The sequence below is a fragment of the Anabas testudineus genome, chromosome 7 (assembly GCF_900324465.2).
Source record: "Anabas testudineus chromosome 7, fAnaTes1.2, whole genome shotgun sequence".
Classification (NCBI taxonomy): domain Eukaryota; kingdom Metazoa; phylum Chordata; class Actinopteri; order Anabantiformes; family Anabantidae; genus Anabas; species Anabas testudineus.
This window is the reverse complement of record NC_046616.1, coordinates 17,029,587-17,046,101: the sequence shown is the minus strand read 5'-3', so window position 1 is coordinate 17,046,101 and position 16,515 is coordinate 17,029,587. Positions and strand designations below refer to the sequence as shown.

Genomic DNA, 16,515 nt, shown 5'->3' with positions numbered 1-16,515 from the left:
GCTTTACTATAATTATCAAATAAAAGATAAAACTTTTGTCTAAAACCCATCTTTTTATCTTGAACCCAAATGTCTTCAGTGTACAGCAACACTCTTTGGGAGTTATTTTCTTATTAATTAAGAAAATTGTTAATTGCCCAGTGCTACTTTAATCTATGACATTTGATGGCTCAATGTTGCTGCTTTCTCGCTTCTGTTTCAGATTAAATCTCGTGCTGGTCCCAGAAAACTCCATCTGCCTCTTTCCTGCCCACTGACTGCTGCTTTAGGTCCTGGTATGCCCACAGCCCTAGCTCCCAACTCTTCAGCAATGCTCCCTCCTGGGTACCTTGTCCAATCAGGCTCCTATGGCGGGATGGTTCCCTGTCCTCTTTACTCTCAGCAGTGGCCCAGCATGCCTAGTCCAGTAGGATCCATTGGTCCTGTAGGCCTACTTGGTGCTGCAAGAATAATGCCCTATGCCACAATGGCAAACCCAGGGATCCAAGCCTACCCTCTGGTCATGCACAACCCCGAGAATGGGCCCTGTCCAAAAACCACTAGGACTACCTAATCTGCTAACTGAAATGTGTCGTTCTGTATGGACAGGATAATTCAACTCCACTTTGTTCACCAGAGCCACAAGTGTATATAATCTGACGCTGTAAATAACATTTCAGAGTGTTGATATTCTTTATACAACACATACAAGTAGTAAAGTGTGTGTGTGCGCGTGTGAGAGAGAGAGAGAGAGAAAGGGAGAGAGGATGTACGTATATGTGTGTATACTATACAGTACATGTGAAGACAGTGTCTGAATACCCAATGCTTTTTGGCTTCAGTCTTGCCTGAACTCAGCCATATGAGACTTTTTGTCTGCAGTCATGAAAAAATGTTTCACTACATTCTTTGTCACTGCAGTTTTTCCATTGATTTTGCCTTTCTGTTTGTGTTAAATACACTCTAAACACTACATTGGAAACCAAACACCAGTGGTTTGAGATACAGTTAACAGGACAGTATTTATGTTGAAAGTATTTGAAGGAATGTAGTGCCTTGAACATTGATTTGTTTTTTTTGTTTGTTTCGTTTTTTTCCCTTCTGTGCACAGCATGTCTGCATCCCGGTTATTTTACTTGCGTGTAGCTTGAGTCCATTACAGACACTTGTTTTTGGTTTACATATGAATGCCCTTGTAGTACTGCACTATTAACACAGTATATGCTCTTACTTAAATAATCATGTTTTAACCCTCGTTTACTTTCCACCCCTGTGACAGATGGAATGCCATAGTAGGGAGATGTACCGTTGCCTTGCAGAAACAAATTGTTAATGTACGACCGATGGGAGAAGAAAACATAAATACGCCAGCAGCCAAAATCTACTGTCAGGTCAAATGGTTCAGTCGGACACAGCATGTTTTTGACAGGGCAAGATGTTTCAGATGGCGTAAGAGTTGGCGTTGTTGTAGCTTTGTGCTCAGATGAAACACGGTGTCCAGAGCCATGAATACTGTAAATAGTTCTTTCAACAGTATATGCCTCTGGTAGTTTTCTGATCAGAATGTAGCATCTAATATGTGAAGGCTTGAGGCTTAAAAGTGCAATTTAACCCCTCCACAAAGCTTTGACCGTGGCCTTGCCACAAGCCTTATCTCTGATGTGTGCACCAGGAGCAAGATGTATAGATGAACAAAGATACAACTCACCAAGCAACAGACAAAAGTTACCAGGCAAAGCAGAACCATAACCAACCAACCAACCACCCCGTAAAGTGAATTCACTACTGCTAAATGTCCTTCGAACTTGGCTGTCTTATTACTCAGCCTACACTGTATGTAAAATGTTCTGTGCAACCACCAGTTAAGTTTGACGTTTTTTAATTTATTTGATGTTTAATGCCTGAAGATTTTTTTTTTAATGCTGCTATTGACAGAGGTGATTCCACTGTACAGTTAGGCATTACTATTTGTTTAAGATGGTACTTAAAGATAAGTGTTTTTTTTTTTTCTTCTTTCAATTAAAGTATCAAATGAGATGCTCACAAAGCAGTGTTATTGCCTTGTTGAATTTTTTACTGTTTATTTGCAAAGGTCACTTTTAATAGCGGCCTTCATTTTTCTCTCCATTGTCTTTTCAGTAATGAAATGATACTTGATGTGGGAGATTTGCACAACATATAGTCTCCCAGAAGTCCTACGTTGTACATAGTGGGTTTCAACGGTTGTACCTTTTCTTTTTTTTTTTTTTTAAATCACTGAGAAGCATGGCTGACTTTTCATGTCTTACAAAGCAAAGATAAACAATACAGCTACTGTGGTTGGAAACATCACGTACTCACAACACGTTTCAAACGTTTCAGCTCCCCCCCCCCCCCGATCTTGCCAAGCTGTGAATTGTACAGTTTTCTTGTAGTTTATATTTGTACATTTTGTTTGATTGTTTTGAGGTGGTCAAGGGGTTGCTTTGATGTATATTAATCCATCAATTCGGTTTGAATTGGACTTTTATAGAAATATTATGCAGAGTCTTCTGCTTTTGGTGAAATACTTCCAGTAGTAAGAGATTTATGTTCTCTGTTACTTGTATCTGGTATGTTTTTGTTCCACCCCTCCCCACGCTGCAAAACCCACGGCCAGCAGAGGAGGGAACAGCTACTGTTGGCATATTTGGGTGCATTATTAAAAGGGAGTGGTGAGATGTGCAGAGGGGCCAGTCCTGGCATTTCCCACCACTTCTGCTTGTCTCACCTCTCTCTGGAGAGCGATGCCCCCTGGTGAATATGCTCTGTTCAAAGCTTGTGTTTAGACTGTGTGTGTGTGTGTGTGTGTGTGGGATTGCTTCTGCCTGCTGTATATCCCACTGCATTACCTTACCATACCCTGCTGCACTCTAATCACAGGCTGTATGTTGACAGAGAAATAAATATTATTTTGTGCTTGATGGTGTGTCATTGTTTTTATTTCCTTCTTATGAGGCCACACCTGATTTTATATTTAAAGAATGTGATCAGGTAGAAGCTGGTGTTGCCTCTATAAATACATATGGTTCTCTAATAATTAGTCAGGGGGTGTTTTTTCTTTCTAAACAGGATGAGCACGTGTTTTCTAGACTTGTTTGAAGGTGTGATGTTCAGGCCATGTTCTCACACTCAGTCCTGGCAGATGTCTTTTCAAACAAAGCCGCAGATTCGCCACAGTCGGCGCGTCAAATATAAGTCGACTAGGACTGAAAAAAAAATATAACAATGGATGATTCACTTGATGCCAATTTGTGTTAAGCTGAAATGTTGGTTAAACGACGCATACGGGCTTTATTTTAACAGCGAAGCCGAGAAACAGGTCCTGCTGTGTGTGGCGAATGTGCCGAGCCGCGTCCACGGCTCGGCGCTAGCTCCAGCTATGTTTTGTCCCTTTTGTTCAACCGACTTTCTGAATTATTCCCAACACAATGAAATGATCGGGATATGACAGAGTTTCAGAAAGAGAGGGGGGAAAAAAAACAAAAACATTTCACTGGGCCCACGCTTTTGTGCGACGCCGTCTGGGATGATCTAACGTTAATGAATTAAAGTCGATCCGCCACCCTCTGCGATCAGGAGCGAGGTTTCCAGCAGCAGTCTTGAGGAGCGTGTAGTAGTAAGTGTCTTTAACGGTACCGTCCGGCGGCTCGGGGCTCGGGGCTCGGGTCTGTGGCGGAGCGGGTCGCCGCTCGACTCGCCGCTAGCGTAGCGTTAGTGTGCGGTCAATTATTATTAGCATTATTTCATCTTAACCCTCCAGACACGGAGTAGTAGTGCCCCGATGCAGCACAAGCATGCCTGACTGTCTACTCGCACTGCATTTGAGACGTATTTTTTTTTTTTGCTACAGGGAAGATTTTAATTCATTAGCTGTTTGGCTCTTTTGGCTAACGATAAGTTACGACTGTGATCACAGAGCAGTGCGCTAACACCATGAAAACAGACGTTACTGTCATTTTGCTGCTAAGTACCTGGGATTCACAGGGTGAGGTCGTTGTGGAGGGAAACACTGTGTCTGGGTGTTTGACTAACACACAGTCAGGGAACAATATAACTTCAAACTTCCGTATGGTTTTAACTTTCACTCCAAAAAAAGACTTTCACGTCAAACTGTTCGTGTCTCTAACGTCTTCCCTGTGTATCCAGCTACAGTTTAGCATGCGAATTAAAACAAACAGCTTAAGGCTAGTGAGCTGATAGAAACACCAAGTGGGGACAAACGAACAGACGCTAACAACAGCAAGTTTCTAACATGGTGAAGTGAGTAACTAGTAGTTGTGTTTCCCACTTGGCTAAGCTACGTGCAAATGGATGTTGTTGTCCGCTTAGCCGCAGCTAGCTCGCTGGCTAACAGCGCCCGACTGCAATGTTTCATTGTTTGAGGAAGAAGCTGCAGCAAAAGCTAAAGCTAACGTTAGCTGCAGCAGAATTCATTAAGGCCTTTTATGTGGTTTTGTGCTTTTCGAGCGAGTTACATTTTGGCCTGTGCTGAGCTTCACCTTGTGTTTTTATACTGTCTCACAGACTGTGAACGAGATTGAAGGCGCTGTTAAGTGTCATGCTGTTTCCCTGCACGACTATGACGATCTGACAGTAGAAAGCAGACGGAGGAAGCAAAATATTGTCCTGAATCGCACCTGTTATTAGTAACGTTACCACAACATAACAATGTGTTTGCTACAGGGAGCAGGGGGACACGGTCACGTGATTGCACCATAACAGGTGCACAGTGTGCAGGCACGATTTGTCTAGACTGGTGTGTCTTAACAGCCACAGTTCAGTGGAGTGGCGAGCATCTAACCACCTGATTGTATTGGGAACAATTCACATATCACTCAGAACAAGTCATGAATTGATCCTCCCTTGGTTCTTCTTTGTATTTCAGATGTAAACTTGAACAGCATCTGTCCCAGCAGTGGCTGTTGGCACAATGGGGCTGGACTTTGATGTAAAGACGTTCTGTCATAATCTGCGGGCTACCAAGCCCCCGTACGAGTGCCCTGTGGAGTCCTGCCGTAAGGTTTACAAGAGCTACAGTGGCATTGAGTATCACCTTTACCACTATGACCATGATAACCCAACTCCTGCACAGACTGTACCCCAGAAGAAGAGAAAAGGACGGCCTCCTCGTGCGTCATTGGCTGGATCAGGAGACACGGATGATGGTGGAGGCAATGGAGGTGGAGGAACTGGGCACGGGGGGAACACCCCTGGTAGCCCCAACCGGTCAGATCACTCTCACTCCCCGGGCAGAGAGACGATGACCTATGCTCAAGCACAGCGCATGGTGGAGCTGGAGATTCAGGGACGCATTCATCGCATTAGCATATTTGAGAACATTGATGTGGTGTCAGAGGAAGACAGTGATGCAGAAGATGCACCACCTACTGGTACTGGTGGTGGAGGCGTGTGTAATGGTAATGATGGCGGCGCCGGAGGAAGCGAGGTAGGAGGAAGTGGCAAGGACCGGCCAGATATCCCTTCTTCTAACGGCGGAAAAGCTACCCCAAAATCTGGGAAGCATAAGAGTAAAGAAAAGAAGAAGGATGGTCCCTCTCATCATCACAGTGCTCAGTCTGGGCCTGCAGTCAAACTTCCTGAGGCAGTGTTCAGAGAACTGGATCAAGAGAGACCTGATGCCCCTCCTCGGCCATTGTCTTACTACAGGTCTGTATTGACATATAGGAGCTGATTCATTGTATCAGCTAGAAGCAGGATTATTGTTAAATCCATGGCTGTCATTTTAAAGACAAAGACAACTTGGTATAGAGTGTGTGTGTATATGCAGAGGAGTATGCAGTTGTACACCCCATTGTCACACAAGGACTAGTGCATAAATGTATTTTCTCTCTCTGCACAAGATCTGTGTTTGTGTTATTACTATACCACCACTTCACCAACTTCATATAATTGCACTTACTTTAACTCTTGTGTTCAGGTACATTGATAAGTCTGTGGAGGAGCTGGATGAGGAGGTGGAGTATGACATTGATGAGGAGGACTATATCTGGCTTGACATTATGAATGACCGGCGGCGGCGTGATGGTGTGACACCCATCCCTCAGGAGGTCTTTGAGTACCTCATGGACCGCTTAGAAAAGGAGTCCTACTTTGAGAGCCACAACAAGGTACCTTGACCTGGATACTGAGGAGAAGATTATATTTAAACACTGAAACATAAAAGAAACTCTGATCTCTCCTTGTGCTTCTTTCCCACAGGCAGACCCCAGTACCCTTATCGATGAGGATGCTGTCTGCTGCATCTGTAATGATGGAGAGTGTCAGAACAGTAACGTGATCCTCTTCTGTGACATGTGTAACCTGGCAGTGCATCAAGAGTGCTATGGTGTGCCGTACATCCCAGAGGGCCAGTGGTTATGTCGGCGCTGCCTGCAGTCTCCAAGTCGAGCTGTGGACTGTGCTCTCTGTCCCAACAAGGGAGGTGCTTTCAAACAGACAGACGATGCACGATGGGCACACGTAGTGTGTGCCCTTTGGATTCCAGAGGTAAAAGCATTGACCATTTCATACATGTTTGACTTAAATTACATGATGCAGATATTGAGGTGTGCTGTATTTTGCAGTGTTCGTCTGTCCTTCAAACACGTTTCAGGATTAGTCTCCAATTTCTTAAGAATCCTATCTGATTTAATCTTATTGACCAAATGATTCAGCTTTAATTAGAATACTGCAATAAATTAACTTATTGCTGCTTTTCCTCAGGTCTGCTTTGCAAACACAGTCTTTTTGGAGCCGATCGATAGTATTGAGCACATCCCTCCTGCACGCTGGAAGCTCACCTGCTACATCTGCAAGCAGCGTGGTTCAGGAGCCTGCATCCAGTGTCACAAAGCCAACTGTTACACAGCCTTCCATGTCACCTGTGCCCAGCAGGCGGGCCTTTACATGAAAATGGAACCTGTTAGAGAGACGGGGGCCAATGGCACCTCTTTCAGCGTCCGCAAGACGGCTTACTGTGACATCCACACGCCCCCAGGTTCAGCCCAACCTTTAGGAGGAGTAGGCGGAGCCAGCATGGGTTCATCTCACAGTGAAGGTGAGCTGGAGGATGATGACGAGCCCAGTATCGGCCACGATGATGACTCCAAGGGCTGGAGCTCTGAGAGAGCCAAAAGGGCAAAAGCAAAATCTAGGCTGAAGATGAAGAGAGCGAGGAAGATCTTAGCAGAGAGGAGAGCTGCAGCACCAGTGGTGTCTGTACCATGCATACCCCCCCACAGGTATGCTACACCTTACAGCTGTACTGTTTCCTGCCTTACAGCTCTGTGAAGCACACATGCAAGTTTACCTTTTCTCGCCCCTGTAGGAGTTAACTTATAATGTTGTTTTCTCCAGGCTGAGCAAAATCACCAGTAACTTGACAGTACCCAGGAAGAGCCAGTTCATGCAACGACTTCATAGCTACTGGACACTGAAGAGGCAAAGTCGCAATGGTGTCCCCCTGCTGCGCCGGCTCCAGACCCACCTGCAGTCACAGCGACATATTGACCCCCTCCCACCACAGCCTTCATCACAGCTTCCATCAGTAAGTCATGTTGGTGTGTGCTACTTTAATTCGACACATTCTCCTCATTGGGTTGTCAATCATATTTGTGGGTTTATGCCTGTTGGTGGTGCAGAGGGACAGCGAGGAGAAACAGACTGCTTTAAAGGAGCAGCTCAAGGCATGGCAGAGACTGAGACACGACCTGGAGAGGGCTAGGCTACTGGTGGAGCTCATCCGCAAGAGGGAGAAATTCAAAAGGGAGACGGTAAGATATAAATGAAGTGTATTTCTATAACAACAGGCAATGAAATACAATCTCAGTAATTAAAATAAGACTAATAATCTAAGACATTAAAATATATCAGTAGTATGTTTTTGTTTTTCTACATCGCTGCAGTCTTGTATTCATTTTATTTAGACTAAAGACAGAAGGTTTTTGTTTTGGTTGGCTCTTGGGGGCTTGGGAAGGTTAATTGCTGCCTAAACATGCTGTTTTTAACTCGCTTTCTTCACATCCTAGCATTTTTCTTATTTATTTAGTCAGCTGGTATAGTGTGAAAAATGTGTTGTATTCAGATTAAAGTGCAGCAGATGGCGCTGGAGATGCAGCTAACTCCCTTCCTGGTGCTGTTGAGGAGTACATTGGAACAGCTACAGGAAAGAGACACTAACAACTTCTTCACTGAGCCTGTGCCGCTGGCAGAGGTAAACGCACACAGTGACACACGCACACATACACACACAGTTTTGATGTATTTCATTTGGCTCCGTTGCCTCTTCCACTATACACCGTATAATGTGTTAATTATTTACCCCTAATCCAGTCTTCCCCTAATTGTTTCTTTATTTCTTATCATTTATTGACACAGGGTAATACTGTATGTATATTTATATTTATAACCTCTGGCCACTTTATCAGGCACACCTGTACATTCTAGTGCAGTCCACTACAATAACTGTGCTACATTTTCTACTTTTACAAAGCCTATCATTTATTTATTTTTTTTGTTTTTATTCCAGCTAATTTGATAATGGTATTAGCCTCAAGCAATTATTGATTTATCTCCAATCTTGACCTCACATTTAATGTCTGACAACATTAGTTTCATTCAACTTTGCTGACTTTACACTCACACCTGTATTGTAAATGATAAAGCTTTTTAGAACTCAGAGCGATGCCTCTGCTTGATCTCTGCCCTCTGCGACACAGGTGCCAGACTACCTGGACCATATTGATACTCCAATGGACTTCCAGACCATGTGGAACCTGCTGGAGTCCCATCGCTACCTCACTTTTGAAGCCTTTGAGGGAGACTTTGGCCTCATTGTCAACAACTGCCTCAAGTACAATGCCAAGGACACGGTCTTTTATCGTGCTGCCCTGCGGCTCAGAGAGATGGGCGGAACCGTCATAAGAGCCGCCAGGCGCCAAGCTGAACGAATCGGCTTCGACTATGAGACAGGCATGCACCTCCACCGAGAGCTGAGTCCAGAAAGTCAGCGTGACCAAGAAAGGGAGAGGGAGAGGGAGAGGGAGAGAGAGCGGGAAAGAGAGCGGGAGCGAGACAGAGAGAGAGAAAGAGAACGCCCTTTGTCTTCTAATGAAGATGGTATGTGATCTTTTTTCCCTCTAGATTTGTGGCAGCTAACGCATTTTTCTTTTCTCAAAACTGTTTGGCATGAAGCAGGGTGGGAGGTGGAGTGTCTGAGAAGCACAAAGAACTGTGAAGTTTAGAGTCTTATTATTATAAGAAGAGGGAAATGTATTACAAAAAAGTTTATCCTTATTGCCTATTTTCTACCCAGTTACTGAATATATGTGTCATTTAATACATTACTTGTCACAAGCATTGAGCACTGAATCACATTTGTAGTGCCTGTCATCAAGATGCTGGATAAGAATTTATTGAGAGAGGGGGATAAAAAAAGATTTATGGAGGGGAATGAAGCAAACTAAGGTACTTGCCAACCTTTTTCTTTCACTGCCTTTCACAGAGCTGCTCCTACCTGAGAACAGGCGACGGCTACCACTGGAAGAGCAGCTGCATTACCTGCAGGTACGTCTTGATGAGGTCAGCTCAGGGAAGCACAGCATCGGTCAGTCTCGTAGAGCCAAAGCTCTGAGAAAGGAGATCAGCGTCATCAAGAGGAAGCTTGCACACCAGCGGGAAGGAGGCTCCAGCATGGGTGGACGGGAGTCTTTGTGTGGAGAACGGGGCTCTTCTCTCCCCCATCATCCATCCTCTGGGGGACACCATGATGAGGGAGGAGAGAGCAGCAGCCAGGAGATTGGTGGAAAAGGTGCGTCTAGGAAGATTTGAAATATTATAAATATGCAACACAAAAATGATCATAGTTACTGGAAGATGCATAGCTAATATTTAGTTAGAATTTTGACACATAAACCTTTCGTCCTCTTTCCTCTCTCTCTCTCTCTCTCTTTAAGATTTGGGTGTGTCCTCATCGGCCCTGGCTCCAGAGGTGGGCCGTCGGACATCTGTCCTTTTCTCCAAGAAGAACCAAAAAATGGTTGGACCCCCAAAAAGGCCCGGACGCCCACCCAAGAACAGGGATGCCGGATACACTGGACCAGGGGTGAGCCAAAGCCCTATCGGTCCCCCTCAGTTGCCCTTGCTGTCAGCAACCAGACAGAGGAAAAGGCCCCGCAGCCCTCACACCAGCTCAAGCTCGGACAGTGACAGTGACAATGATGACCTGCTGCCAGGTACAGAAGACAAAAGGGCAATAAGCTTCTAATATACACTTTTTCAGTCACACAATCAATCCATTACCTTTCTCTTTTTCTCAGGTTTGCCAAGTAATGGTTTTGATGGCGGAAGCCAGCCAGTAACAGAGAGTTTCCGTGTGTACAGAAATGAGCCTCGTCTCCCTCGTTCAAGCTCGGACTCGGAGTCCACAACCAGCAGCAGCAGCAGTGCAGCTTCTGATAGGACCAGGTAATTAGTGCACTGATACTGAATGTGCTCAGTAAGGCACAGAGGAATACATCTGATCTTCTCAAAGCTTCTCTAATCCTTACATATTTATGTAATGAATACATATCATGTAATTGATGACATGACTACATTTACAGCAATAAACCCATAGACTGTACAGTCTCATTGCTCTTCAACAGAAATTTCTGAAAATGGCTTATTCCCAGTTCTTTCAGCAGCTCTGTTACCAGCTGCTACAAATGTACTTAGAACAATTTGATATTTTATGTCACATTACTTTCCAGTGACTTCCTAGTCATCACTTTGATGCAGAAAAGCAGTTAACTGCAGGAAGTCACTGCATGTGACTAATGGTCCACAAGGAACATTTTAAAGCCACAACTTCTAGTTTTCTTTTAGTAGTTTTACATTTCTGCACCTCTAACCCTCAGCTGAAAGGCTAATTATTAAATGTCCAAAAATGCCAAAGTATTCATTTACAGCTCTAATGTTTCAGTAGAGTCAGCCAAACAAACCAAGGGGTAGTATGGCTGTTTGCTTTTTAACAACTGATTACAGGGACACCCAATCCTCTGATTGGAGGTATTACAGAGTCATAGCTCCTATCTCCTGTAAATAGTCTCTGGCTACAAACATCCTTTTTGTATTGGAGACGGTCTCCCCACCAACATGTAAAAAGCACACACACAACAGTATGTTTCCTTTTTTTAAATCATGACATTACTTATTAACATTATTTAGCAACAGCTTTCCTGAGCTGCTGTTGGACATTTTAGCCAGCAAACAAGTGAGCTAGAAGCACGGTAGCCTGCGGGAGGGGAAAGTCCTCTAGTTAAAGGATCATACGCTTCTTGACGCTGTGAGAAAAACTGTAGTTAATAAGCTTTACTAAACTAAACAATTTACATTAACATAGTTAGGGTTTTTTTTTTTTTCTTGGGGGTTCTGCAATTCCAACATCCCGTTGCTTTTTTGTTTGCTTACTATTATGTGCTACTATGTCTGTGTCATTCTTTATTCTGTTCTTATCTTATACTGTTTCTTCTCTCATAGTACGACTCCCTCTAAGCAAGGAAGAGGAAAGGCGTCGTTCTCTCGCTCCGCCTTCCAAGAAGACAGCAGCGAGGAAACATCAGGCACAGAAAATGATTCCTACTCAGTTGGAGGATCACGGAGTGTTTCGCATTGTGAGCTTACACTCTCATACCAACATGACATATACACGTACATATAGAAACAAGCTTGCATAGTGATGCAATCTTCTTTCTCTTGTCTTTCTTACCACTAGTGGTGCGTGGTCGGGCTAGGTCAGGATGTTGGATGTCCTCTGATGACTATTCTTCTCTAGAAGCCCTGGACCTGGTGTGGGCAAAGTGCAGAGGCTATCCTTCATATCCTGCTCTGGTGAGGCACAAGTGCACAACACTGCAACACAGGGCAAAGTCAAGAGAACTGCCATCCTTAGAGCACAATGTACGATAAAGCCTGTATTTGTAAGTCTGCCATGGTTTTCCTGCAGATAATTGACCCGAAGATGCCCAGGGAGGGCGTGTTTCACCATGGTGTTCCAATCCCTGTCCCCCCATTGGATGTGCTGAAACTTGGGGAGCAAATGACCCAGGAGGCCAGAGAACACCTCTTTCTAGTTCTTTTCTTTGACAACAAGAGAACTTGGTCAGTGCTCTGTTTCATCGTGTGTGTTCACTAACTTTATTGTCACTAGTCGCCCTTAAAATTTGTCCCTGCTTTGTTTGTTCTTCCTGAAATTCTGACCTTTTTTCAAAGTGCTGAAACAGCTAAAAAACACAATATACAACAAAATTGACTTGTGATGTTAGTGCATAGTGCGCACAGTCTGTGGCAGTAGGTCAGAGGAAATCACTCTGCTTGTACCAGAGCACCAGATGACAGAAGTTTGTCAAAAGTAGGGCAAACATGGTTTTTGAGAATAGAAGACGATGGAAAGAATGTGTTGTTTTAGGTCACTGTGTGCAGCGTAGTCACTTAATGTTCATGTTTTGCTTTTAAGTTCAAAGAGAGAAAAATCTGTAAGAAACTGTTCAGTGTTATTCTCAACTCACTGTAGGGGGTCATTAAGTAATAGAGCAGGAAGAAGAAACAGGAACTTGTTTTCCACATGAAATGACTTTTGTACTTTACTGTAATGTACTGGAAAAACAACTATTTAACTTTGGGCTTCCTGCTGACGCCTGTATATTTGTGATAACTTACATACATGTGTGTTTGTGTGCATCCAGGCAGTGGCTGCCTCGCTCTAAGCTGGTGCCGCTCGGGGTGGACCAGGAGCTGGACAAAGAGAAGATGCTGGAAGGCAGGAAATCCAACATTCGCAAGTCTGTACAAGTGGCCTACCACCGTGCCATGCAACACCGCAGCAAGGTGCAGGGAGATCCCAGCAGTGAAACCAGTGACAGTGACTGAACACACAAACACACACGTACATAAACCTTAGGATTTGGTCCTTGTGGGAGTTGTGGAGTACATGTCTCTACACAGAAGCCAACCCCACATCAAAGAACACAAACAGTGCCAGTGGCACAGTAGAAAAAAAAAAAAACCACCCACTACTTTGGCCCCAGGACAAACACACTCCTGCACAATAAGCTGTATTTAATCTGGCATGTAAAAATTTGTATTTAAGAGAAATGAAAAAAGTGTATTACTAATAATAATTATGATGATGGAAAATATACTATGTTCAGAATCATGAATCCGAATATTCCTTGTGTGTGTGGTCGATAAAGATGTGTAATAAAAAAAAAAGAGATGATGGTTTACAGTCTCAAAAAATGAGAATTGTATTACACTATGATGCATCCACAGCTCTGCCTCTCCTTACACTCCTTTTTTGTTTTTCTTTTTTTTTTTTTTTTACACATACATTCACACATTTATTGTTATTTGAACAGGGAAGTGCATGTAGTGTACAACGACATGTGCACACGGCTGTGAATGCCCTTGCTCCAGCCCACCTGGAAAACAGAAAAACAGGCGTGGTGCTAGTGTCCTGTCATTTGTCAGACGAGCACAAAGAGACTATTGCAGCCTGGACGAGGATTTGGGCAAACAGATGTTAATGTTATTTATTCTGCGTACTAATTCTTACCAAGGTCCACAAGCTTGTTTTATCATGGACTACTTCTTCTACTTAGAATCCCTCTGGTTATACAAGATGCCATGTGACCCTTTCCGTCTGTCACTTTTCATCATGTTCCTGTTTTTACAGTTTTGTTAATGTATGTCTGTGTTACACAGCTCATATAATGAGGACTAAAGTGAAACATGTGATCGCCTCACTGTCTCTTAGTTTCAGGCTGACGGCTGTAGAACTTTTATATATACTGATTGCATAAAGATAGAAGTTTAATAAAAACAGAATTGCATTTTTTTTAAACTTGCGTGTTTGCGTTGTGGTCACTGTGAGTCTGCATCCCCGAGTTGTGTTTGTTCACCTTCTGCAATTTCCTTTGTAACTTTAACAGTACATTCTGACTCACCCATATAGTTATTTTCAAGGAACTAGTGACTCATACTCTAAGTACTTCTTAAGACACAGCATTGACAGTTGTATGTCCTGTGCCTTATTTTATGGTATGTGTGTATGTATATATTAAGCAAAGCCTCATTGTACAGCAGTTCTACCGGTCGTACAACTTTGACAAAGCACATGCCCTGTTAGAAAAACATTTCTGAGGACATTGCATAAACTGTCACTGTGTACAGGCACCTGTTAGGACTGTGGTTTTGTTTCTTATGGATTGTATCTGATTTACATTAAGAAATAATTTGTATAGAATCCATGGATAAATAGATATGTTAACAGGTTCGAAGGCCTGAAAAGATAGGGGTAGGAGTTATATTAAGCACTGCATTTCCAGCTGAAATACGTTACTGACATTACATTTTGTACACGTTTTAGCCTTTAGTTCCCATAAGTCAGTATGTATGTGTGAGTCTGGTTGGTTGTGATGACAAATCAATGTAAATTTCCTCTCCACAAACCAGAATTTATGATAATTCTTTCCTCACACGATAAAGATCCCCCACCCCAGAGATACGCCCACTCACCACAACATCTGTATCTTCAAATATGCAACCAAAATGACACCTCTGAGTTAAGATGCCTTATTTCCTGCACTGTGCAGTGCTCAGAACGTGAGTGGAAACAACTGATAGCATCCCACAGTGGTTTCGGCAGAATTCAGCTAACCCAGGTCGACTTGAGGTGTTGCTGAAACGTGCTTTCTTTTTCTGCTATTTCCCCCCTTCAAGCTGTAACTATCACATGTGCTGTAACTTACAGTATGTATGTACACGCCCTGAAACAGGCTCCATTTTTAGTGTGATTATGTATTGGATGAATCTTTTTATGCGCCCACATGTTCTTATAGTCACATACAAAAACAATTGAATTTTCATACATAAGGATCTGAACACTATTTACAACCCCAAGCCAAAAAAACAAAAGGAAAAACACAATGCAATGATTTACAGATCATGCAAAAATCCACATTTTATTCACAATAGAATGTAGAAAACATACAGAGAAAATGTTCTATTAAAAAATAAGGTATCTAAATAAGTTAAGTTGCTAAAAACTATGTTCCTCCTCGTAAAGCTTTTGAATATATCATCATATATTATCACTTAATAACAACGCTGGGACATCGCTCCTCTCCCAAAACTCCACCAGGTCTTCTCAGACATTTACAAACTGTTTGACACACATTGTTCAGTGTCCCGAACAAAGTCTAAGCTTGTTTGTGACTAAATAGTTTTCAGAATTTCTTTTTTTGCCACTACATTCATGTAACAAGACTTAAAGTCTGCCACCAAGCTACGTCAGGCTGTTTGTAGGAAAAGCAGTGCTCAGAGCCGTCTAGTCCAGCATTTTATCATGTTGCTATAAGAGTTGTCAGCACAAACCAGAGTGTAAGACAAATAAACGAAGCTAGTCAGGGAATCCCCAGTGGATTGATTTTACCTAGGCTAATTGTGTCGCTGTGCAAACAAATCTGCTCCCAAGTTGCAGGTTTATTGCAGGCTCATTTTAATTTTACCTCCTACCAACACAGGTTTTCCAGGGTTCCCTGCAGTTATGCATGTCAGCCCCATCATGCTGACAACACTTTATGATAATGTGCAGTGTTCGGTTTTGTAGTCTGATCAGCAAAACGCTCGGTCTCTGCAGCCCAGATGCTATGACTTCTGTTGGGACTTCCTCTCTTGGCAACTTTGTCAGCTGTTCTTCAGGGGATAATCAGTGATTGGGAAATCTCATTTCCGCCCACTGACTTGTACTTATCAAGCACCTTTTGTGCTTTTGTCAAAATGCTGACTCAACAAAAGCCTAACCTGAACCTACTTGATAGATGTGGATTATAAAACGGCTACTGAAACGCAATGAGAACATCTCAGTTCAACCAACCATGTTGCCTTTAAAACACACTTGGTGATTTAGGTGTGTCCTGCTAACAGCGGGTAAAGACAATCTGATGCTGTCCACAAGACTCCAGAAACCTGGCACATTTGTCTTCCAGCAAGACAATGGGTGTAAAGTGTAACATGAATGCCGTGGGACGGCCATGTCGACTCTAGTGCTTTTCAAGAAAAGAATGAGGAAAAACTGAAGTGTTGAAAAACCGATAAAGACCTGCCCACACCCACGTACTCAAGGTTGCATGTGCTCCCATGGAGAACGACCTGTAAGGGGACACGAGTGTGCAGACACCTACTTTGTGCTCTATAGGTGCAGTTAATATGGGCCAGGTATAGATAAGTTTACACTTTGACACAAGGACGTCACATGAAACCCAGTTTGAACCAGTGCAGAAGAAGTAAAAGAATACAACATGAAAACAAAAGGAGTTCAACGTTTTTACCCGCATTTTATTGATGATCTAGCTGCAGGGGAGAGTTTGGTCCAAACATTGGTGGGTGCACACACACGGTGCTGGAAAGTATTAAAGTGATTGTAGTTCTTATGTCCAAATGGCTGTATACAGATATACAGATATATAAAGATGACCA

The 16,515-nt window shown here is 43.2% G+C and overlaps 2 protein-coding genes across 6 annotated transcripts in view; both read left to right on the top strand.

Annotated features, from left to right (window-relative positions):
• The window catches only part of LOC113167853 (serine/threonine-protein kinase WNK2-like), a 35,885-nt gene extending 32,964 nt beyond the window's left edge, over positions 1 to 2,921 (top strand). For all 3 annotated transcript variants that reach the window (XM_026368750.1, XM_026368752.1, XM_026368749.1), the window contains one exon: positions 203 to 2,921. In XM_026368750.1, the coding sequence (XP_026224535.1) occupies positions 203 to 553 (351 nt within the window). In that variant the 3' untranslated portion in view covers positions 554 to 2,921. The remainder of the gene's footprint in view (positions 1 to 202) is intronic.
• A 407-nt stretch (positions 2,922 to 3,328) lies between these two features.
• brpf1 (bromodomain and PHD finger containing, 1) lies at positions 3,329 to 13,879 on the top strand. Of its 3 annotated transcripts, none has more exons than XM_026368269.1 (16): positions 3,329 to 3,616; positions 4,886 to 5,667; positions 5,939 to 6,128; positions 6,220 to 6,507; positions 6,724 to 7,241; positions 7,357 to 7,546; positions 7,632 to 7,772; positions 8,084 to 8,212; positions 8,718 to 9,117; positions 9,503 to 9,808; positions 9,954 to 10,232; positions 10,317 to 10,464; positions 11,518 to 11,651; positions 11,753 to 11,868; positions 11,984 to 12,138; positions 12,723 to 13,879. In XM_026368269.1, exons 2-16 carry the CDS (start codon positions 4,931 to 4,933, stop codon positions 12,904 to 12,906), a joined length of 3,915 nt encoding a protein of 1,304 aa, XP_026224054.1. In that variant the 5' UTR covers positions 3,329 to 3,616; positions 4,886 to 4,930; the 3' UTR covers positions 12,907 to 13,879. The 3 variants fall into 3 exon arrangements, with proteins under 3 accessions (XP_026224054.1, XP_026224056.1, XP_026224055.1); XM_026368271.1 differs by having other exon boundaries at positions 3,330 to 3,616; positions 7,641 to 7,772; XM_026368270.1 differs by lacking the exon at positions 3,329 to 3,616 and adding an exon at positions 3,678 to 4,260.
• Positions 13,880 to 16,515: the final 2,636 nt, after the last annotated feature.

What these genes read in the sequence shown, in the direction of transcription:
- brpf1 (XM_026368269.1), top strand. Translation starts at nt 4,931, where the DNA reads ATGGGGCTGGACTTTGATGTAAAGACGTTCTGTCATAATCTGCGGGCT. An exon ending in AGCCTGTGCCGCTGGCAGAG is followed by an intron (nt 8,213 to 8,717) that starts GTAAACGCACAC and finishes TCTGCGACACAG; the next exon opens with GTGCCAGACTACCTGGACCA. An exon ending in ATCCTTCATATCCTGCTCTG is followed by an intron (nt 11,869 to 11,983) that starts GTGAGGCACAAG and finishes GTTTTCCTGCAG; the next exon opens with ATAATTGACCCGAAGATGCC.